At 44.8% G+C, this 23,975-nt stretch overlaps 3 protein-coding genes and 1 pseudogene across 4 annotated transcripts; 2 read left to right on the forward strand and 2 right to left on the reverse strand.

The window, feature by feature from the left end:
• Positions 1-3,241: 3,241 nt before the first annotated feature.
• LOC146271011 (protein shisa-like-2A) lies at positions 3,242-5,267 on the forward strand. Its single transcript, XM_084708109.1, has 3 exons — positions 3,242-3,510; positions 4,106-4,242; positions 4,332-5,267. Exons 1-3 carry the CDS (start codon positions 3,329-3,331, stop codon positions 4,517-4,519), a joined length of 507 nt encoding a protein of 168 aa, XP_084564235.1. The 5' UTR covers positions 3,242-3,328; the 3' UTR covers positions 4,520-5,267.
• A 3,963-nt stretch (positions 5,268-9,230) lies between these two features.
• On the forward strand, positions 9,231-11,642 carry LOC146271012 (uncharacterized). Its single transcript, XM_084707999.1, has 3 exons — positions 9,231-9,358; positions 10,074-10,243; positions 10,549-11,642. Exons 2-3 carry the CDS (start codon positions 10,081-10,083, stop codon positions 10,914-10,916), a joined length of 531 nt encoding a protein of 176 aa, XP_084564125.1. The 5' UTR covers positions 9,231-9,358; positions 10,074-10,080; the 3' UTR covers positions 10,917-11,642.
• Positions 11,643-11,648: 6 nt separating this feature from the next.
• Positions 11,649-12,395, reverse strand: tmem125b (transmembrane protein 125b). The gene has a single exon (XM_084707998.1). The coding sequence runs from the start codon at positions 12,393-12,395 to the stop codon at positions 11,688-11,690; it is 708 nt and encodes a 235-aa protein (XP_084564124.1). The 3' UTR covers positions 11,649-11,687.
• A 1,031-nt stretch (positions 12,396-13,426) lies between these two features.
• On the reverse strand, positions 13,427-23,968 carry LOC146271014 (cilia- and flagella-associated protein 57-like; annotated as a pseudogene). Its single transcript, XR_014767110.1, has 23 exons — positions 23,865-23,968; positions 23,412-23,597; positions 22,392-22,705; positions 22,035-22,306; positions 21,769-21,949; positions 21,483-21,635; positions 20,441-20,580; positions 20,072-20,258; positions 19,853-19,955; positions 19,505-19,721; positions 19,166-19,332; positions 18,836-18,999; positions 18,602-18,757; positions 18,373-18,470; positions 18,076-18,266; positions 17,804-17,977; positions 15,917-16,075; positions 15,469-15,612; positions 15,139-15,255; positions 14,833-14,967; positions 14,309-14,452; positions 13,921-14,050; positions 13,427-13,798 (listed from the first exon to the last, which is right to left on the reverse strand). The product of XR_014767110.1 is annotated as a cilia- and flagella-associated protein 57-like (transcript).
• Between the last annotated feature and the right edge of the window lie 7 nt (positions 23,969-23,975).

Raw genomic sequence — 23,975 nt, forward strand, 5'->3', positions numbered from 1 at the left:
CTAAATAACACATTTTTGCATCCTACACACACTCCCTCATGTCGCACACATATGTTTGAAGCCTTCCAACCAAAAGCTCTGTTTGACCCCTTGACATCCTGGTGTGGATGTGCGTTGCTACGGCAATCTCAATCCAGAGATGACTTGCCTTCGTCCAAGACAACACAGCATAGGGGAAATGTCCAACAAAACCTCCCAGACTCTCCCTGACAAGCTATCTGTGGACGTCTGCTGAAAGGCTCCATTGCCTGCTTTACATCCATTCATTAGCAGAGCATCCACTCTCAGGTGATGCTACGCTTTTTTGGGATCAAACAATTGAACACACCTCAGGCAGAGGACAACAAACAAAGGGGAAGATTGATCAACAGGATGTCTTCTGCTCGTTCAATATCTGTCCAGAGAGTCTTTAATTAAAGCCAAAGCACTGTTAGGTCCCATCTGGTTACCAACGTCTTCAGAGAAGGCCGTCCAAGAGAGCTTGATGGGCAATGGTTTAGGCAAGCCTTCATGTAATATGTGTTTTCATAAAACAGCATTCCAGCAGCTGTCCTCCTATTCTGCAATTCCCTCATTTAGTTTAGAATGAATGAATGTGAGATTGCTGATTGCTGTCACTGGCATTTTTCCATTAGGAAAATACTCCTGTCTACTTTTTTCCTGGGAGAAATGTAACCCTTGTGTTAACTTCGGGTCATTCTGATCCATCAGTCATTGTGACCCACCGTCGTTTGCAAAAACTTTACCGCATACATATATACAAAGTGAAGCATTTTCTAATCATTGGGCTATCTCAGACCACCCACATTGCGAAGGTTAAAATAAAAATATTTTTTTGTTTTTGTATGGGGTAAAATTGGGTAAACACAACGATGGTTCGTTATGAACCTTTGGGTCATGTGACCCGAAGGCAGCACAAGTTTAACAGTTCACGAGAAACATGAACGTAAATACTGCAGATGAAACAAACAAATAATCTGAAATGGTTTCAGATAATCCTATTTGAATAGATTTCTATGAACCATTGCAGGAACCATCTCCTTAATTACTGAATGAACAGATGCTGCTGATGTCCTTAGTCTGATTATTTCATTCTCATAAAAATCTAATTATTACAAATTATGAAACAAACTGTCTGATCCAAATTTATTATGCCATGAAGATAATTTGCTGTTTCCCTTTATGTTCATTTATTAGATAAATTGCTGACTTTATGAAGTTAGAAGAACACAGCACCTTTAAGCGCTTTGTGTCAACATCAATCCCACATTGCGGAGATTTCTCTCCAATATGGGGTTTGAAAGACTGGGATGTAGACCTGTGTAAGTCCTCTCCACTCAATCCCCTCTCACTCAGGGATGCCACACAGAGGTTCCCACTGCCACTTGAGATGGCTACCCAATAACTTTGTCATGGTGCATTTGATTGTCTCATCTGGATGTAATGCACACACTGTCATGTTGCCGGCTGGAAGTCTGGCTGGATATGGAAACAGGGAGAGAGGTGTTTAATGAAAGGCAGTATGGGGGGATTTGGCGTAACTCTAGATTCAGGGCAGCGTTCCATTGTGCTCTGTGTGATATAATGCTAAATGAGCTAATGCAGAATGTGTAGCTACAATGATGGGCTTGATTATCAACTTCTCATGGAAGAAATTAATGACTATCTATGGCACGCTATTGGCGGATAAACACCATGTTTTTTTTACGTCAAATCGTTGTTTTGGTTTTAACAGTAGGCTTTGTGTGAATGCTAAATTATGACGATTTAAGATCCCGTTGTACCTGTGGGGTTTTACATAATCACCCACAATCAATGTTTGTTTGGTAGGTATGTTTAAGTGAGTATTTGATGTTTGTCAAGACTTGTTTGGTGTCACTTACCGACTATGAAATATGTCAATCAATCACATCACAATCACCTGCACTTTACATAGAGATTTCCATGCAGTTGGTAAGAAAGATGGTTTGTATTCACTGTGAAGGAAGAGTTTTAAAACTCTCAACCATTCAGACAATTTCCTTAACATTATCCCCGGAAGGTTAACTCTTACCTATGCTACCATGACTATTTTAAATCAGAGAGACAGCAAGAGGTGAGCAAAGAGAATGAGTACAGGGACAAGCCAGAACTGAGGAGAAGGTCTCAGGAGATCAAGAATCCACAGAATAATGCTTCACAATTCCCTTTATACACAAGAGGTGCACGTAGAGCTCTCCAAGGGGCTCAGAGAGGGCGTTCCACATTGGAGAGGGCGTTCCCTGTGTCCGTCTCCGTGAAAACGGAGTAGTATAAATCGGCCATAAATTACACAATAAGGTGTGACAGCCATCAAGCTGAGACCCCGTCCAGCAACTCCATATTTTAGCATATGAGAGGTGGGGGCAGGATGACACGATAGAGTGGTTCTCAACCCTGTCCTCAGGGACCCCCTGTCCTGCTTGTTTTAGATGTTTCCCTGCTCCAACACACCTGATTCAAATGCACGTTCGTTACCAGGCTTCTACAGAGCTAGATAACGACCCTTTTATTTTAATCAGGTGTGTTGGAGCAGGGAAACATCTAAAACATGCAGGACAGGGGGTCCCTGAGGATAGGGTTGAGAACCACTGAGACGATGACACCCAGCCTTACAGCACCTTGGACAGTTCCACTGGCAGTTCAGGTTGCATGAGCTGGACTCTGTTGGCAGCTACACAATGTCTCACTAATTTCATGAATAAGATTAATTCCGTTTCAGTGCCAAAACGTTGTGAAAAAAAAAACAGTGAGAATAACAGTCTACTGTTAACAACTTTCAAGTATTGATGAGTGTTCTCACATTTGTGGTCAAAGTGGAAGAGGAAATTAATTATATTTTTGTCTTAGAAAGTCGTTGAATGATTTAGGTTGTATAATAATTAGCAGGCTATTGTAACACAGAAGGTAACATGTTTTTGAAAAACCTTTATAAAATGTATGACACCTTTATGTGAGTCTTCCAACAACAAATTATCATTATAACTATTGTTAACTCTCTTCAAAAAACAGCAAGCTTCCTCTAAGAGCTATTTGCTCTCTGTGATGCGTCAGTGCGCTGAATGAAGAAAAACCAACAAGTGTTGGTGAGTTTGACAAACCGAGAAGAAGGTGGAGGAGGGGCGCAATCATAAATGATTTAGCATTGTATATTTATCTATGCCATCCGCAGAGCACTGCTCTAGTCTGTTGGATTAAGCTGCAGCAACTAGTATCACTGGTAGTCTTGGAAGAAAGGCTAATTTTTGGGTCACGCTGACATGAGAGCTTGATGCTACTGCCCCTCTGAAGTACATTTCCAGGCAGAAGCATGAGTGCAGTCTGCTCGAGCTACTACAGCGCAGAGAACGTGTTCATGAACGGCTTCTCGTGTCCCAAAACCGGGAGTGACGCTAGTGCGGTGTTCTGTTGTGGATTTAATGATATCAAATACTGCTGTGACGATCCCAATAGTTTTTTTCCTTACGAGTATGGGTACATGTGGTGGCTGAGGTAAGGGATCGTGGGTTTTTAATCGTCATTGATTCCTATTCAGTGTTTTTCATGTCTGTTTTAGAAGCTGTTTCCTAGCATACATTTTTAAATTCTTTGTTTCCATCAATAATTCTAAATGGTATTGTTACAACTGTTTACTGTTCTTCTTGCTGCTTTGGAGTGCATTTGTAACTTTATCAATAATTTTGCTTAAATAGAGGTAGTCATGGTGGTATCATTGTCTTTGTAGGGTGGGGACTTATTTCTAACCCTACTTTCCAACAACCAGTGCTTTAGTTAGCATTCAGAATTCAGTCAGTGCTTAACTAGCAGGATCTGGATATTAGAGGTCCTCTAACTGTAACAATGGAAAGAATCTTACACCAGGTGCTAACATAGAAAATAACGAGTGTGTAAAGTTACCTTTCATGATTTTGTAGTAAAGAATGGTGCAGTGACATGTTTGAGACATTGAACAAGTTTGATTGTTTCTATCATCACTTACCAACCCCCACACACCCCTTCTCTGCCCCCCCCCACACACCCCTTCTCTGCCCCCCCCCACACACCCCTTCTCTGCCCCCCCCCCACCCACCCCCTCTCTGTGCTCCAGTGTGGGGGCCCTGGTGGGTTTGTCCATAGCGGCGGTGGTCCTTTTGGCTTTTCTCATTACCGTCTGTGTCCTCTGCTACCTTTTCATCGCCACCAAGCCCAGTCGTCTTGACAACGGCCTGCCATTGAGAGCTCCAGGTACAAATTGTATCATGAAATTGTTAGACATCTAGGTCCCCTTAGCGTAGTGTGAATCTGATTTGTTTTGTGTTTTGCTTGTGCTTTAGTCATAGTCCCCAATGAGGGGCCCAGCAGCTCTGCTTTGGCCCCTGCCACCAGTGGACCACAGGGCTTCAGGAAGCATTTCATGAGCAGGAAGTTGGACTGTGACAACCAGCCACCTGACCCTGAGCGTCTGTTCCAGAGGTGTTTCATGGCCACTGTCACCACCGTGAAAATGGAAGGTCCCTCATAGGGCAATCTGAGGAGGGTTACACGCACACACACATATACACACACACACACACACACACACTCTGGTATGAATGTGTGAAAGACAGAGGACCAAGAACCAACCAGAAACCAAATCTGAACCATACACTGTGCACATTAAAAGGTTTACATGGATGCACAGTTTGGCAGAGCATCATCCATTTGAACAAACTCCAAGCACCTTAGCAAAGCTCTGAGGTCTTAGTCAAATTCTTAATGCATATACCTATATCTAACAGTGGGTGAACAAAAATAATGTTTATCAAACTGTTTTAAAAGCTCAACCTCCATACAGCAAAGCTTTCAAAAACTTGATAAGTAGATCTGTCAAAAGCAGAGATGCATTAACGCCCCTTTCACCCGCTAAGGATGGTTTGTTTACTGCAAAAATAACGTGTTTTTTTTACCTATAAATAACTATACTTGTTGTGTTTGGCCGACCACAAGGGATCGTGTGTACTATCGTTGGGTTTCTACAACAACTGAAAACAACTGATTACAAGCTCATCATTAGGTATTGGAGTTTGACACACAAACAGTGCACTGAGGATAATGTGCCAATATATATATATTTTTTAGTTTGTTTTTCTAGCTTTCAGTGTTGAGTTTGTGAATTGTACCAAGGTTATATTTCATTGTTGGGTTTGTTTAAAGTGAATAGTTATTGGCTTAATGTGCCATTATTTTAAAATATTAGTGAGTTTCACGGTGAATGTCAATTTCTTTATTAAATGTGCTAAACATGTATCCAAAGCATTATGAGGACTATCTTTTTTTATGCTTTCTAACAGAATTACCATATCGGCAACAGAATAACAACATATTATTATACATTTGATAAAAAAACTAACATGGATAGAGGATAGGATTTCCTGGAGATGTTACAGTGAATGTGTGGATGGTACAGAACATTTACATTTAGCAGAGCGACTTACAGTAAGTACAGGGACATTCCCCCGAGGCAAGTACGGTGAAATGCCTTGCCCAAGGACACGTCATTTGAACTGGTGACCTTCAGATTACTAGCCCGATTCCCTAACCGCTCAGCCACCTGACTCCCTGATATGCTTTTACTTGGGGAATGTCATCTCAGCACTTGTGCTTGGAAAGCACTATTGACTCTACTCTTATTTAAGGCATTTCTCAGAGACACAGGTCTATATATTTCCCTTATCCAATAGGTTAAAAACACTGAATGCTCGCCCTGCTTGTTATTAATGCGTGCAATTATAATAGGCTACTATGACGGCTGGAGACACTTATTAGACCTATAATCTACAGTATTTGTACTAGTTGGTTATCTGTCATGGCGGGTGAGGTGGACCCTAAAGCAAGGAGACAAGGCAGGACTGCAGGAACAGACTTTATTATGACTTTTGGTAAAACAAAAACACGGCTGGGATATAAGCTACTTAAATATATTTTGACATTACAGTTTGTTTTACAGTCGCTAGGACGCATTTTTCAATACTTAAGTCATGTTTTCAAAACTCTTTACATAGCGAGCACAACAGTGTATATGTGGGCTAAACTGTGGATCATTTATCATTGCTTTGGCACAAAAGGCATTCAATGACTACATCTTTCAAATTACATCCATTCTTTTCTCACTTCGACACAACAACTGCCAAAACTCTATGTACCTACAGGCCAATTTGCACATGCTTACATTCTGTTTTCAAAACTGTTAAACTTCAGTTCAAAACAATAACATAATACAAAACTGAATAAGACAGAAATTAGTTACATTTCTACAGTAATATTATAAATATATTTTGAATCAAAAAATTAAATGCTATAAAATGATCTCTACAGAAGGGTTGTGCTAGGTGAGGAAAAGGATGCAGAGAGAAGAAATCAGCCAACATTTGTATGGGACAATGTGGCATTTCACCACTCCTGTGCAGTCACCGAGTGGTTTGCAGCCCATCCCAGAATGGTGTCACTTTTCTTCCCACCTTACTCTCCATTCCTCAACCCCATAGAATCATTATTTTCCTCATGGAGGTGGAAGGGTTACTGTATGACCACCATCCACATGATCAAATGTCCCTCCTGGACGCAATGAATGCTGGATGCTTGGACATTTCCAGGGATGGATCAGGCATGCCAGAAGATTATTTCCTAGGTGTATTGCCCTAGATGACATAAGATGTGGATGAGAACCTATGGCCAAATGCAGAAGATTACTGTAGCATTCCTATTGTATCTGTATCAGTTGATGGTGTGTATACAAATTCTTGTATTCTGGAATTAGTGAAAAAAAATAAAGATATACAACATTTTGAAGCATACTGCATCATGTCTGATTCATTCAAGTAACATATATTGCAGTGAATTCTAAACAGTAGAGAGGTGTTCTTGTTTTACACAAGAAAACATTGTATAATGCTACCTGTTGTTAGTGATTTTAGGTCATTGTTTTGTGTGTGACAAAGTATGTTTGTTGGCTGTCAACCTTTGCTAGTGTTATGTAAGAATGAGTTGATTTGAGACATGAAGTGATTTGGTAGTTTTAGTGCATTTTGAATGTGCAATTAACTGCTGTGCCGAGCTGAAAGTTGGTTAGGAGAACTGTGTAAAGAGTTGTAACTGTGTAAAGAAAAAGTGACCAAAGTATTGAGAAATGTGTCCTCGCGACTGTAAAAAACTGTAACAACCGACAAAGCCTGGACACAAAATTGAGGGTAAACACTGACTAAACCAATCAAGACACAGGTGACAACACGCAGAACAATTAACAAACAAACAGGTGACAACACTCTGTTCTAATCATTAAACTGACAGGGCAGGGTGAACTAATCTAACGGGGGCATGGCTGTGGCCTTTATCTTCCATTCGTGGATTTAAAATGTCAAAGCGCTGCGTGACGGGGTTCATAGTAGGTTATGAGGGATTTAAAATCCATATGGATCGGCGACTTTGAGCACACTTCCTACTCATACAATTTTCCATATGTTAATTTATTTCGAATTTGAAATATGATGTTCCTCCAATGAAAGGTCATGTCACGTTCTTTCAGCGCCACGTGTAACTAACCGTCCAATGTAGGCAGCAGCTATGTATCCAGATTGATCCCACCCTTTCAGAAAGGTTGAATATACAGCGATACAAGTGACAAGAACGATTACAAAGAATACACACACTGCCTACACTTAACGATGTCATGTCATACAGCGTAGCATTTCTGCTTCGGTAGGCTAACGCTATTCGAGACATTTTTCGAGGCTTTTACGGTTGAGTGGGCCTACCGAAAACTGAAAACAAAAATATGACTGTAAAAATTCACGTGTTGCGCTTGTGGATTGGAGTATCATTATGGATGGCATGTCTAATTGGTATATATTTGGCACTGTGGCTCTGACTGCACACCGACAGTATGTATCCACATTTTGCTTTTTTTTTTACATCCTATTTATAGGAGTGGTATGATAAGTAATCCTCGTAAAATCTATGTAGGCTATATGGGCTATTGATCTTTAATACTTGTTGGGATGCATAGACATGATTTATAAAACGGTCGCAGAGTAACGCTACATGTTAGAAAACTCTGCTCACAGTGGCCATTACAATGAATAGTGGATTGCATCCTAACTCTATGATTGCATCCCTTCACATATGTAACACTGTTAGCCTAACAAAATAAATAGAAATTAATTAATGACTTTAGACACTCAGGCTAAGGTTTGTTTCTAGGTCAATTGAGTCCATCCTTCAACAAGTCCTGTAATTTTCATGTTGTGACCATGGTTTCCCACCTATGCATTAAGTCATTTGAAGTCCCATTATAGAAGTTTGGCTGTCTTGTATGTGAAGTTTGGACAGGCACAGCTTTTAGTTTTTTTCTGAAAGGCAGTAACTATTTAGTTCAGACACAGTCCCACTCTCCCATGTAAAAAACACCTAGAATACCTCAACAAGTAAAACGAGAAACACATTTTTGTTCTTCTTTAACCTCTTTACCCCCCTTTGATGCGAGCAATGTGCGATGGGAAGAGGAAGGAAATACTTGCCTACAATGTTCTCTACAATGTTCCTTCTTCAGTCCCTGATTATTGCTCGATATACTGTCACAATGTCAAGACTAAATATGAAAAAAGCTCCCATTCTGCTAAGATGCAATAACATCTGTGGAGAAGCACAGTTCCATTAGCCAGGAGCTGTCTGTGCAGCACATTAACCTATTTTCTGGGTCAAAGGAACATGTAATTTAATGATGACGCAAAGACCATTATTTTTTTTAACATTACTGTGAAGCATTGACTCCAAAGGAAGAGAAAGAAACCATTAAGGCCTAAATGTGTTCTGTTGGTGCCAAATACATGCTGTCGCATGGGGGAAATTTGGGGAGTGTAGGGGAGTTAACTGAGTTGAGATGAGCAGTGAACAGGTTCAATGGCCAAGTGATTGAGAACACTGCCACTAACAGGTCAAAATACTGAAAAGTAGTGATAGCACAGTAAAACAATTCACACTGCTATGTAATGTATCTGAAATGAATGTCCTTGCATTACTTTTATCCAGTAGTAATGTTTTGGGAAAACTGTTTTTAGAAGTAGGCTACGGTTGTATTTATTTTGGGAACTTGATGTCTCAACATTCGTGAGGCTTTAATACATAATTGAGGAGGAATGAATGACAGGCCTTGTGATAAAGTTACTGATTAACCTTCCTTTCTTTAAGTGTGTGGTACAGGTAGGGTGAAACTTCCTTCGAACTTTGCTCAACCAGTGCCTTTGTGAAAGACCAGGCGGACCAAAGCAACTGTTAATCTTCAGGACTTGCATATTATATCTGATTATCAACAAACACTGTCCGTCAGGTATGTACAGTAAGTTATGTGTAAATATCAGTATGTCTTGTGTTGTTTTAGTAGTTGCTGGTCATAGGACGACACATTGAGCTAGAGAAGAGAGAACATAGAGAGACATAGAGAGACATAGAGAGACATAGAGAGAACATAGAGAGACATAGAGAGACATAGAGAGACATAGAGAGACATAGAGAGACATAGAGAAGGCCTGTTAAGGAATGTATCACAAGACCCAACTTGAGGTTCAACTTGAATGTTGAGATTCCTTTTCAGGACAAATTGGGTTGTTTCTAAAAAAAAAATCAATTTTTTCAACACAACGACTGATATTATATTAATAGTATTATGTAATTGTACTATTACAAGTTTAAGAACAATTAAAGTAAAAAGTGAATCCAACTTTTAGTATCAAATATGTCTACTAGAATTGTGTACTTTTTATTGAATCATCCATCTCATTTACATTTAGTCATTTAGCAAACGCTCTTATCCAGAGCGACTTACAGTAAGTACAGGGACATTCCCCCCGAGGCAAGTAGGGTGAAGTGCCTTGCCCAAGGACACAACGTCATTTGGCATGATGGGGAATCGATCCAGCAACCTTCTGATTACTAGCCCGACTCCCTCACCGCTCAGCCATCTGACTCCAGTTTTTATCAACATATAACATGGAGTCATGTTGAATTGTAGCTTTATCTATCCTTCTTCCTTCGTATTTATGTAGATGAGACATGGGGCACCTAGGCTGTACTGTCATTATGGCCTTGTCTTTTGGGTGTGCTCTCAGGGCAGACACCCATCTGCCTGAATTTCTCCTTGGAGATAACACAGGATTTCAAAGAAAACTCCTTGTAGAAGATGATGGATCAAGCAGTAAAGGAACAGCCAACAGGTGTAAGTTGGGCTTCTTTGAAATATGATTCAGCAATTTGCTCAGAAATTGGACTGACCAATGTGTCATTGTTATTATGTTATTCATTCTTAACTGACATACTGTCAGTGTACTGTAGCAACTGTACATGTCTCAACATAATGCTTACAGTAGTATGAAATATTACAGTGGTGGATAAAAGCATCTGCTAAATGAGTAAATGTAAATGTAGTGTGAATGCATACCTTACAGTAATGCAGTATTCAGTTATGCCTTAAAATTGAATTGCTGAATATTCTAGCATGTCTGATATTTCTGTGCATCACAGCTTTGTCAACTTCCTCTGGAGAAGGAGGGAGCTCCCAGACGTGGCCGTACCTGGTGGCAGGCCTGGCCACCGCCCTCACCATCTCCGCCTTCATCATCCTGGCTGTCAAATGTCGCCTCTTCCACCGCTACCTGGCCAGCTACAGGCACTACCTTCTCCCAGAGGCGGACTTGGCAAGCCAGTACAGCCCAGAGGAGGGGATGGAGGGCAGAGGGGGTACCCAACATGGGGTGGATGAGGATGATGATGGCTTCATTGAGGATAATTACATTCAGGCCAGTGAGAGAGAGAGGGCAGAGAGACACAGCAGAGAGGAAGAGGAAGGGATTGAGGATAGCGATGATGACTTGCAGTTTACAATTGGGTGATAGTAAGACACCCTTTTGAAATGAAAATGGCCGGGTTTCCCAGATTTGTTAAGAAGCTCTTAACGCTAAGAGCTTCTTAAGAGCGTAACGCTCTTAAAACCCAGCCAATGTCTGTTTACAAATGTAACAGCAGAGAGGAAAAATACAGGTTTGTTTAGAGCATTATTCAGGGTCAAGATATATCTTTAGAAATGTTCTTTTTATATAGAAGAACTTTCGGAGATTGAAAGCAATACTTGAGCCCTTCATTACATGTATTTCTTTCTGAATTAATGATTAATAATGTTGATACCAAAGTTACTGTTGGATATACCCATTTGGTTCGGTGAAAAAAACACTACTGAACTATACGTAAAAACAACAAAAAACACGTTGCTGATCTATTTAGAATGTTAAACATTTTCATATTTTCATTGCTTGTGTGAAGATATACTTCAACTTCTGTTTCACTCAAGGTTTTGTAAATCATTTTTGCTCATAATCTATCATGTTTAGAGTTATGTAGCAATGTATCCTCTTGTATTGGACAACCATTTGAAACCCTTTGTGAATAAATTCTTAAAGATACCTGGATACCTTCTTAAAGTTACCTTTGTACAATACAGTACACAGCTACAGATGACCCAGAGAGATACAAATGTGTCAGTTGTTATCGATCATGGGTGTTATCGACAGCAAACAATGAATAAACCCATTGAGATCTCCCAGGTCCTCTCACTGCTGGATCCATGCGTCTTCTCCCTACATCTCTTCTGACCTCGCCTCCCTTCCTCAGATGAGGCTGATTCTGCTGGAAGAGGCTTCTCTCCCAGCCAGGTTCATCTGACCTGAGACTGTCATCACCCTGACAGCCCTGGTCCTCAGTCTCTCAGGCCTCCTCCCCTGTCCCACCCTCCTGTCCCTCCTTTCCTGTAGGTAGACCACCAGCAGGTACCCCCCCACAGCCAGCTCCATGGTCCCTCCAGCCCCTAGCAGGACCATCCCAGACAGGAACATGTCCCTGAGCCTCTGTCCGGGCTGGTGGTGCCCACTGGCCAGCGCCACATGCATCAGCACCCCGCCACAGAGCAGCAACGCCAGCCCCGTCACCAGGATGAGCACGGGGTCGGCACACCCGCCGCTTTTCAACTGCTCGATACGCCGCCGACTGCGAATGCAGTTCATGTCCTGCACGGCGGAGCTGAGCAACTGTTTGAGCAGGACAGCCAGGGCCAGGAGGCAGAGGGTGGTGCCAACCCCCAGACGCCACTCCCCGGACAGGCTGGTGGTGGTGGAGAGGAGGCCGACGCCACCCAGCCCCAGGCCCAGGACCAGGCCCACCGAGGTGCAGTAGCACAGCAGGGAGCGCAGAGGCTCCCGGAACCACCACAGCTCCACCTGCTCCTCCAGAGCACGTCTCTGGATCAGGACCGGGTCCAGCCGCACACGGAGCACTCTGTGGCCACGCCGAGCTGGGGAATAGTCCTCCATCTCAGACATGGCTGACACTGGGAGGGTTAGAATGACCGAGAAAGTTGTATCAATTCTTACGATGTTATGATCAAAAATAAATATCTTCCGCCATATTCTGTAAGTCACTCACCTAGTCAAGACTGGTCCGTTCCTCTGGTTCGTCTGTCCAATCTATGTAGCTGCAGGTCCTTCAGTCAGAGAACGTTTATTAGTCATCCAAGAGGCTGGTTGATAGAATCCAAAGTGTCCATCTCAAGTGCTTTAAAGACAGGTGGAACAGCTGCATTATTGCAGTTTCCTGGTTAAAGTCCATCTCATGACAGGTTTGCAGTGCTGTCAAGTCTTCTGTGTGATGGGTGTCTCAGGGATATCCAATCCTCAACTGTGATGGGGTCCACTTGTGTTGAGCTCTCTCCTCTTGGATTCCCACACTCTTTATTCCCGATTCTGCCTTTCAGCCATTGTCAGGCCAGAGTCCAACTAGGTGGGATTCCCTGGCAGAGTGGCAGTGCTGCGTGGAGGGTGACAGTGGGCCGGGTCTGACGAGAAGCGTGCTCAGTTCAACCCACACAAGTCTGATGCAACACTGCCACCGTGACTGGGTTCTGTCCAAACTGGCATCGCAGCATCGCTCGAGTCCGCTCCTCCACAATGGCAATACAAGCGAGGACATACACATGCAGACACGTCAACACGTGTACTAGTGTCCACGAAGGGGGATTGGTGTCATCCTCCAGTGTTTTGCAGTGAGACACCAAGCAGACAGACAATGGGGCAGCTTCTGAACACAATGACTGGGCTGGAGAGAACTAAGGGGGGGGGGGGGGCACTGTGATGTCAGTGTCCCTAGATAATGGCTACACTGTCCCCCCCAGTGTGGCGTCATTCACATGATCTAAGATGGCCTCTCGTGTGACAATAGGAGTTCTCAAAGCAAGCTTACACTAGATTTTAAATAGCAGTCTGTCAAGCATCTAGTATAAGAGCTTCAGTTCAGTGAGTCTTCAGTTCAGTGAAATTGTGCAAACTAAGACAAAGTCAAAAAGAAAATTCCACACATTTCTTGACACGTACTTCAAGAAAGCCTTTATTGACTGTATATCATACATACACCGAACACATTTGGTTGAGCCTGTCTCCGACCATAGGTGGTGGTGTTTCAACTGCATCCTTTCACCAAACCCTAACTTTATGACTGAACCTTGCCCGAAAGTCTCTGCCCTCCTGCCCTGGGTCACCTCCTGCTCCTCAGGTAACAATAGCCGGCAGCCTGGTGGTGGAGGGGGGCCGCAGGCCGCGGGTGTGACCCTGGATCTCCTGCCTCAGCCTCTGGATCTCCACACGCTGCAGCTGGATGATCCGCTCGGCCTCCTGCTCAAAGTCCAGACGCACCACCAGACTCCCTGGAGGTGACTCCCTGGAGGTGGGCGCTGAGGTGACACGCACACGAAAAAGGACACAAAGAGTAGGTATAGAGAGGCGTTACAGTCCACATGTTCTCTTGAAAAAACAGGCGCGAATATCGAGGGGGTGTCGACGGCTGGCTGTTCACCTCTGAGGTCGGCGGAGCTCTTGACCGTCTTGTTGATGGCCGTCTGGCTCCTGGGGTCTTGGACCTGACCTCTGGTCAGACGCAGCTCCCGACGCAGCTCATTGATCTCCTTGATCAGAGACACGTTCTCCTGCACAGAGGTGACACCACCGCAGACGAAGCTCAACTGAGGTGAACTAAATCAACACGTGCATTGTTTTTCTTGTTGTATTTAGAGGGTGATCGTTCATGAGTCTTTGTTTTTTTCTTTAACAACCCTCGTGGTGTAAATGGCACAATGTGAGCTAAACGTTCCCACACGGTTTCCACAATGCAGAGTGATTGGAAAGGGTGCCTGAGGAGGAGCCTCACAGCCAGGTGAGCTTGGTTCACGGTGAGAAGCTTGTACCTTCATGATCTTGACGTTGTCGGTCCTGTGGACCTCCGTGTCTTTGGCCAGCTTCCTCTTCAGAGACGCGACGTTGTGCTCCAGGTGTTCCCTCTGACGGCTGAACTCCCTCTGGATGTCAGCGTCCATGCCAACTATCTCCACCTGACACAAACACAAAAGTCTCATGATATTTTTATAGCTATTTATATGATCGGTTTGCCAAGGACTGCCTGGAAAACTGAGTTGTAAATACATGCCAAACCGTCCATAATCCCAAGAGAGATCTTCTCCCCAACAACCTTAATTACCAGATATGTGGTCATACTGGCTCTCTACAGTATTCCTAATCCTTACTTATTTTGCTGGAATTATTCGGGATCTGATACAATACAAGTTTACCTCAAGATGGATTCATCTTTCATGTTCATTGATTATGAACGATAATGCGACTCTACATGGTGTGTGTATGTGTAAACATGCTGACCACAGTGTCTATATATCTCTCTGTGTGTATGTGCACACGGTGCCTAGGTCCGCCTCACCACATCGCTCTGCTGGATGTAGCGGCTGTGCAGCTCTCGCATGCTGTTCTTCAGTTTCTTCGGCTCCTGGATAAACCCCACACAGTTGTGGAGGTCTATCTTGAACCTGCGAACCAGAGCCTCCACATCCCTCACCTGGACACAGAGACAGATGAAACACCTGTCAACCTGATTCAAAACACCGCCGAGACGAGAGCAGAGGAAGCCGGCTGCTTTCAGCAGCAGCCTGTCAAGGTACTCAGAACGACGGTGCTGTGCTTTTTCCAGCTCTCCACTCTCCACGTTTCATTGGAGTAGCGCTCTTACCCTCTGCATCCCCTTGTTCACTTCCTTCTCCGCAGTCTTAAGCTTGAGCTTCAGGTCTGTGATGTTCAGCTCCATGTGAGAGTTCCTCTTGTGGAACTGTTCCAGCTCACCCTCCATCTAATCAAACGGAGCCTCGACAGAGTCAGCGTCAATTAGCTTAAAAGGCTACAGCATGGTTACTTATCAGAGATCTGATACATTCCACCTAAAGGATTGAGACTCGCTCGCTGTATGATGCAAGTTAATGTGATATGTACTTGTATAGATTCTTTTTTATGTATTTATGTGTTGTCCAGAGGGTTGAGCTGTTTGATCTACATAAGGACTCGCCTCCTGGATTTGCTCCTTCATGTCCTTGACGTCGTTCTCCCTGGGCTCGATCTGCTTCTTCTGCTCTTTGATCTTGTAGTCCAGCACGAACTTGAACTTCTCCAGCTCCTGGATCTTTTTCTTCAAATCGTAGATCCTCCTCTCCTGTGGAGAGGGAGAAACCATTTTGAACTTCCACGTGTTTTACGTACATTTCTTTTAAGGAACTAGCATCTGTTGAAGATGAATGCTAGTGTAGATCCCGTTGGTGGCAAACGTGTTTCTTTTTTTGTGATATCCATGGCTCCATGGGTTAGTGCAGCTCAACATGGCCGTGAACAATTTGTTGAATTTTGGTGAATTTATTTCTCGCAAGCTGGTCATCCAAACAACTTCACATGCGACGTTGCACATCCTTGGGTCCTGAGCAATACAAGTACACCCCCACCACACACACACATATGTCTACCTTGTCCTGAATGGTCTCATCCCGTTCCTGGATCTCCTTCTTCAGACCCACAATGTCCTTCTCCAGAGACCTGATGACGACATGCAGCTTTTGCTGCTCCCCCTTCAGCCTCTCAATCTCCACGTTCCTGTCGTCTATCTCCTTCTGCAAGCTGTTGAACTGTGGGGTCATGTGAAAGGATTTTAGGGCATATGTACAATGTATGTGTTTTTATAAGGGGTAATCTGTAACCTCCCTTGCTCATTGATAAAGGACAGCCAGAGACTAGTTTAAGTAAGGTCAAGAGGATGGGTGTAGCATATTATATGGCTTTCTATCTTGATAGTGAATGAAGTCTGGTTGTTTTAAGGTATTTATGACCTGAGATGGATAAGTTATTGAAAGGGGCGATTGAAGACACACAGTAAGGTGCAATTGCGGGAGTCAGATGGCTGACTGGTGAGGGAGTTGGGCTAGTAATCAGAAGGTTGCTGGATCGATTCCTAGCCGCGCCAAATGACGTTGTGTCCTTGGGCAAGGCACTTGCCTAGGGGGGAATGTCCCTGTACTTACTTGTGCTCTGGATAAGAGTGTCTGCAAAGTGATTAAAAAAAAATTGCAGCAGCTGTTTGAACTTTTGCTGTAGAGACCTTTTCCTGTTTCACTTAACCTGTATTAATTAACTCTTGTTTCAAAAGGACCACACAAAGGAAAGCTGGCCCTTTGAATGGTCAGCTCCTGTAGCTTTATCACCTCCTACCCAGGAGAGAAATGTAACATCAAAAGAGACATGGGACAGCTACATTGCGAATCAGCACCTCTAAATCTGAGGCCATGGTTATCGACTGGAAAAGGGTGGAGTGCCATACTCCGGGTCGGGGTGGAAATCTTGACCCAAGCGGAGGAGTTCAAGTATCTCGGGGTCTTGTTCACGAGTGAGGGAAGAATGAGGACGACGAGAGATCGACAGGATGATCGGTGCGGCGTCCGCAGTCCGCAGGCTCTGCATCGGTCCGTTGTGGTGAAGAAGGAGCTGAGTCGAAAGGCGAAGCTCTCTACTTACCAGTCGATCTACGTTCCTACCCTCACCTATGGTCACGAACTTTGGGTAGTGACCGAAGAATCGCGAATACAAGCGGGCGAAATGAGCTTTCTCCGCAGGGTGTCCGGGCTCTCCCTTAGAGATAGGGTGAGAAGCTTGGTCATCCGCGAGGAGCTAGAGTAGAACCGCTGCTCCTCTGCATCGAGAGGAGCCAGCTGAAGTGGCTCGGGCATCTGATAAGGATGCCTCCTGGACGCCTCCCTGGTGAGGTGTTCTGGGCACGTCCCACTGGGAAGAGGCCCCGGGGAAGACCCAGGACACGCTGGAGGGACTATGTCTCTCGGCTGGCCTGGGAACGCCTCCGGGTCTGGAAGAGCTGGTGGCAGTGGCCGGGGAGAGTGAAGTCTGGACCTCCCTGCTTAGGTTGCTGCCCCCGCGCCCCGACCCCCGGACAAGCGGTAGATAACGACAACAACGAGTAAGTACAACACAATGAGAATCAATACAGTGGTGCAATACAGAAATTGGCTGGAATCCAGCAGAGAAATTAATATCCACACTCTTGAGTCTGCCTCTACTCAGAGCTGACATTTAATCACCTAAGGGAACACAGCTACCAACAACAAGAAAATAAATCAAATAATGGATTTCATATTTGTATTACATGATATATACCAATGTGACTACAATAATTCAAACTTCAACCGAATGGTTCAACAACATTGGAACCCTTTGGTTTAGTGGTTTTAAATTGACTACTGAAATGAGGTGGTGTGTCATGTAAGGACAGTTCTGAGACAGTAATTTATTGAGTGTGTGCAACAGCAGGAACTGGATCAGGGCGACTAGGAGAAGGGGTGAGATACCTTCTTCCTCATGATGCCCGTCTCTCCTTTCAGCCGCTGGTTGACCTCCTTCTCCTCACGGAGCTTCCTCTCATATCTGATGCGGATGTCCTGGATCTCCATATCTCCGTCCTCCTCCATCTGCTTCTTGGTCTCGTCAAACGCCCTCGTCTGCTGTTGGAGCTCGTCCTGGCTCTGCAGGCACAAACACGCACCAGACACCAGCTGACAAAAGGCCCATCGTGCCTATCAGTATGGAGCCCCCAGCTCCCCCTCACCCCAGTCCAACTGACCTGCCCCAGAATGAGGATTTTCTCCTGGAGCTTGGACTCGTAGAAGAGGGTGAGCTCCTCCAGGGAATGACTCTGCTTCTCCTCCATGGCCTTTAGCTGTCTCTCATAGTCCTCCTGTATATTCTGGGAATTGAGCTGCAGTTCCTGGTACTTCTCGTACTCCATCATCAGCTTCTGGTTACTGGTCGACTCTGGAGGGTTGGTTCGGGCAGGGGAATGTCAGTTGGACTCTACGGCTGCTTTACATATTCACACAAATGCATACTCATGTGGTACTGTGCTGGTGGGCGACCTGACCAAAGTCCTCCAGTTCCTTGGCGTGTTTCTTCTCCATAACCTCTGCCATTGCTTCCCGGTGGAGTCTTTCCCTGCTTCTCCTTTTCAGTTTTCATAATCTGTAAAAAAAAAAAGGACACATTCTCAGGTCTTTCTACACACACTCTCAGCTTGCTCAAGGATTGTTTGATTCACCTTACAAACTATTGACGGTGGTATAGAAGGTGTGTTGGCACTTTGTGTTTTGGACCTGGTCCTTGGTCTTGAGAGATTCAATTTCTTGGTTGGACTTCTCCGAGAGCTCCTCCATCCTCTTGTTGTAGTTCATGTCCTTCAGGCGGAGCTGATACTCGTTCTCCATCTTCAGCTCCTCCACGCGCGTCTTCAGCTCCAACATGATCTGGTTCTATAGAAACCCGGGTTGAGAACATCTGACTCACAGATATTGAAGTCCACCTGGTTCCCCAGTCCTCCTCCCCTGTACCTTCTCCTCCAGCTCGGACTTGGTGATGAGAATCTCCTCTCTGCGTAGCTGATCTCCTTGTCTCTCCTAAGACCTCGGCCCTCCTTGTCGATTATCTTCCAGATGAGCAGGCAGCCGTCCTCTGACACCGTCAGCAGGAACTGGTCGTCAAACGTGATCACCATCTCAACGGGACAAACAAGAGCCGTTGGTCACAACGGCTAAACCCCAGCACACGCAAACACAGTCTTTTTCTGATTTGACTGTCTCTATGTTGCTGATGAACCTATTTCATCATCTTGCTGAAAGCCTCCATGCTATGTCATGTTTTGGACCAGACCTCAACCCCACCTTGGTTACGGGGGCTGAGTGGGCCTGGTACTCGATCCAGTCCTTCTGCATGGGGAGGGGGTACTTGATGGCTCTCACTGTGCCGATGGACGTCCCGGCGAACAGCACCCTACCCGAGCGGGACATGGCGATGGTGGTGTAGGTCACATCATCTGCTGCCACCTCCCCTGAGGATCTGACAAGAGGCTTCTTATTGGTCCACGCTACCTCTAGCACTCCACACACAGTGCACAAACCAATATACATTCATGATGGCAATTGGAATGAGAGTGGACACTCTTAACAGACTATTTCATAAGATAGACAGATGGTCGGGTGTATGAAACGGCCCGGTCCCACCAACCTGACAGTCTTGGATCTCCTTCAGGGTGCAGTCGGTGCCGACGGCGAAGATGCTCTTGGCATCGGGGGAGATTGTGACAGCTGTGTAGCTGCAGGACTTGAGCACGTTCTCGGACTCTCGCTTGCTGGTGAGGCTGTTCCACTCGTACACGGCACCGTCCATCCCGCATGACACCAGGCGGCTGTCATCGGGGCTCCACACAATGGCCCTCACCTGGTGGGGCCACAACAAGGGGTTTGGATGATGTGGCCCTCAACGTGCTCAAAATGCTCAGGCTGGAGATGGGAGTTTTCCGAAACCCATTCTTTAGGCACTGGGCGTGCATGATCTGTACTTCATCTCACCTTTCCATTGTGACCTTTCAAATTGAGAAGGTTCTCAAATGTGGTCGACGAGTAGATGTGGATGATGTTGCCGTTGACCGCAGCGAACATGTGACCCCCGTGGCTCAGACGCACACTGGTGGTGAGGCAAGCGAAGCATACATTTGCGTTTGGTTGATGGATGACATACCATGTCCACACACACATGGCACTGCCCCCCACACACACACACACACACACACCCACACACACACCTCTCGGCAGCCTCTGATAGTGAACTCTTTGAAGGTCCGGGATCTCGATCAGATGAGCGAAGCTGCACTGAGCAGCAGCTCTGTCAGAAAAGCCCACAAGGGTGAAGAGGCCAGAGGGGTGCAGAGCCACACTGAAGGCCTCTTCCTGGAACTCCTTAGACAGCTCCAGCACGCTGACCACACCCATAGGAAAGCTGTCAGTCCACACTCAAAGCATGCTTGTCTGAATTTATAGTTATTTCCGATCTAACATAAAGTGACTAAGTGGTAAATGCAAGATCGATGAAAATGGTAAAACAGTGTCTATAGAGATATTAGCAAAGCTTGCTGAGTGTTCATTCTAAGGCTGTCTCACTTGTTTTCAAAGTTCCAGATTCGTACAGAGTGGTCCAGGGAGCAGGTGGCAATGAGGGGTTTGCGGATGCAGATGGACAGGCCAGTGATGATGTTGGAGTGGAAAGAGTGAGACAGGAACTCAAAGTGGGCTCGCTCCCCCTGGTGGACAAAACAGGGAAATGAAAGCCACAAGTTTCACTTAAACTTTTCACAGTTGCTAAACTACACCACATTCTCTGAACAAAATCAGTCACTCTTTTGGCAAAACGCTGAACACATTCTCACTCACTAAAAATATTTTGCACTGTGATGCACTTGTACTGCAAAATGGTAAAGATTAGGCGGCAAACAGAAAAAACATCTACAACACAGTTGTCATCTGTAAAACACAATGAAAAACTTAGTTCACAATTGTTTCTAATGGTGGTTTGGGACAATGTCAGCTTTCACCGTGGTGTCCGTATACAAGAATGGTTCAACATCAACCAGCAATTTTTACTGTAAATGTTTGCATTCCACAATACAGCCCTTTTCTCAACCCAATTGAAGAGTTTTTCTCTGTGTGGCAGTGGAAGGTCTATGACTGTAACCCATATACCAGGGTAGATCTCCTACAGGCAATGGAATTGGCCTGTGGAGACATAGGTGTGGAGTGTTTACAACGCTGGATCCGGCACACCAGAGGTCTTACCCTGGTTTTTTTGTTCTTTGATGACAGTACTAAGTTGTGATGGTTACTGTAATATGTTCTTTATTGCAAAATGCATTTATTGTGTTTACATAAACACATTTTTCTTTACACATGCCCTGGATGCTGTGTTCTAATTTGTTTTGTGTTGTGTCTAATGATTGCTCCATATTGTTTATGTACTGATTTGCTGTGTTTACGATCTGAGAGCATTGTTTGATTCTGAGCACAGGTTAAATGATTTAGGGGCGAGTGTTTGATTTTGCCAGAACAGTCAGAGGTTTCGTAAATGTAGTTTCGAAGATTGTGAAAAACTGTAATACAAGTTTCAAGTTCTAATGTGCTGGCCTACATGAGCGTGGGTGTATACTACCTTGCTCATCTCAGCAGAGGACAAGGTGATGCTGTACAGCTGACCACGGTCCGTACTGGTGACCAGGATCTCCTCTGAGGGGCTGATACACAGGCTCACTATCTCTTGACACTCCGCCAGGCTGGGCTCATTGCTGCACGGGTCTGGGGGTATCTGGGGCACACACACACACAAAACCACACAGGGCACACACACACACAAACAGCACCCACACAAATACACACAAACTGAATGCAACTCAGGCCACTGCTTTTCTCGTGTGTCCAGTCATCCACAGTGGAGTCACCTGTATCTCTCTTGTCTTCCGGTATACGTCCTTCTCCTCAGTCTTCTCAAACAGACACACGGTGCCAAGGCCGGCAGAGCAGACAAAGCCCTTCGAATAGGAGGTGATAGCGGTGACCCTGGGTAAAAGGGCTGAGACTCCCTCTGTCTTGGAGTCCTCTGACTTCCTCTTCTCCATTTGTCTGAGCCGCACAAAGACATGGATATGACGTTAAAGGTCCATTTCACATTTGAGTACCGAGCTTGTTTGTTTTGTGACCTCCTGACCTCTCTGCGGACCGCTCAGCGTCCTGTGCCGTGGGCTTGGTGATGACGTTCATCTCCCAGCGCAGGTCCCCGGACTCAAACACCATCAGCTTGCCCGTATCTGTCCCGACTATCACCCGCTCCTCAGACATCCAGGTGTGGGACAGGAAGTTCTGGGACTCCAGTTTAAGGAAGTTGGACTGCTTTAAGGCTCCTTCAGCGTAGCGGAAGAGCTTAAACACCCCGCTGCCGCTTACGCATACCTGCGTGTTGTCGTGAGGGTTGAAGCTGACCTGTAGAGCCGAAAACAATGTAAATACAATGCTGTTTGAGCTGTGTGTGTGTGTGTGTGTTCGTGGGGAGTTTTGTTAGCAGTACCTGGTTAATGGGGTTGCTGACCCCAGTGGATTTCACAGTGGCCATAACCTTTTGCTTCTCCCACATCCAGTAGAACAGGATCCAGTCTGGACCCCCTGCCTGGCCTATCAGGTACTTAGAGTCAGGGGAAAAGGCCATGCAGACAAACTCCTGCACGGCCACGTCTCCACCACTCAGCACCTTCCTCTTCCTGCTCTGCTCATGCTGCAGGTCGTACACAGTGATGGTTCCCTTCTCACCGCGCTCCGACACCGCCAAATAGCGCCGGTTGGCACTTATAGCCAGAGCCTGCATGCCCTGACTCCTCTCTGTGCCTAGAGGGAGATTTAGAAAAAGGTACAGTGTGAATGTAATACCGTAAAAAAATAAGGGTGTTGATGGTTGTGGTCATGCAATTAGCTGAACAATTATTGCCATTGTTTATATGTTGTAGGCAGTCTATGGTTTAGAGTTGTCACATTGAGACCTAGCATTGAGACGTCCCATTATCGCCCACCTAGCTCTCGACGCTTGTCAGAAATGTTACGAAAATGTTGATATAATACAAATAAAAAATGTTATGTCACAACACTGTACTTTACACCACGTTCCAAATTATTATGCAAATTGAATTTAAGTGTCATAAACATTTTTTTTTTTTTTTCAATTAAACTCCTGGATGGTATTGTGTCTCAGGGCTCTTTAGATCAGGGGTTCCCAATCCTGGTCCTCGGGCCTCTCTGCCCTGCATGTTTTAGATGTTTCCCTGCTCCAACACACCTGATTCAAATGAACGACCATTCATTCATTAAATGTTTTGCATAATAATAAATACATGTATTAATTGTTATCCAGTGAAATTAGGGATTCATTATCAAGGGGGTTTAACACTCAAGGCACTGTATTCATGTCACATTCTCTTTGGGGCTTGACCACCCACCCTAAGGTCTGATCCTAGAATCGCCCCTGGCCGATTACATACTTTTCCAGCAGACCCCGGTAATTACAAACAAAATATCTACTTAAATACGTAATAAATACCTGGAATAAATCTCTGCCATCTCTGGTCAATGTTATAGCGGACACAGTTGTTTCCACATGGGAAGATGACAGTTTGCTCATCGAAAAAGCAAAGATTATTGGCTACACCTGTCCTCAAACCGAAGATGTAGTGAGACTGGGCGATGACTGCCATTGCTTGCCAGAGTCGAGAAAACTATTTTTTGTCTGTGAAAAAAAAGCAAAATATACTGTCATAAAGCACTGCAGAAACTATGTATCACAAACCAATTCCAAAGTAAATCAATGACTTGTACTTTACTGTAGCTAGATATACTGGGAAACTTAATTTAACGCCAGCGAAGCAAGCTGGCTAGCTAGTTCTAGCTACTATAGCTATTACTGTACAGTAGGCCAGTGGTGTACATTATCTAAAAGGCTATAGCTATATATTAAACTGTCATTTAAACTAATCCGAAGTCAGATTTTAGTTACTTCTATCCGTATCTTTCCACAAACACCTTCAGCTTGAATTATGTTTTTCAGGATTTGGGTTTTGGTTCAGGATCTGTAGTTACCAAGGATACATGAAGCCAAAACAAAACT

This window comes from Hypomesus nipponensis, chromosome 10, assembly GCF_054491055.1.
Source record: "Hypomesus nipponensis isolate SF chromosome 10, ASM5449105v1, whole genome shotgun sequence".
NCBI lineage: Eukaryota > Metazoa > Chordata > Actinopteri > Osmeriformes > Osmeridae > Hypomesus > Hypomesus nipponensis.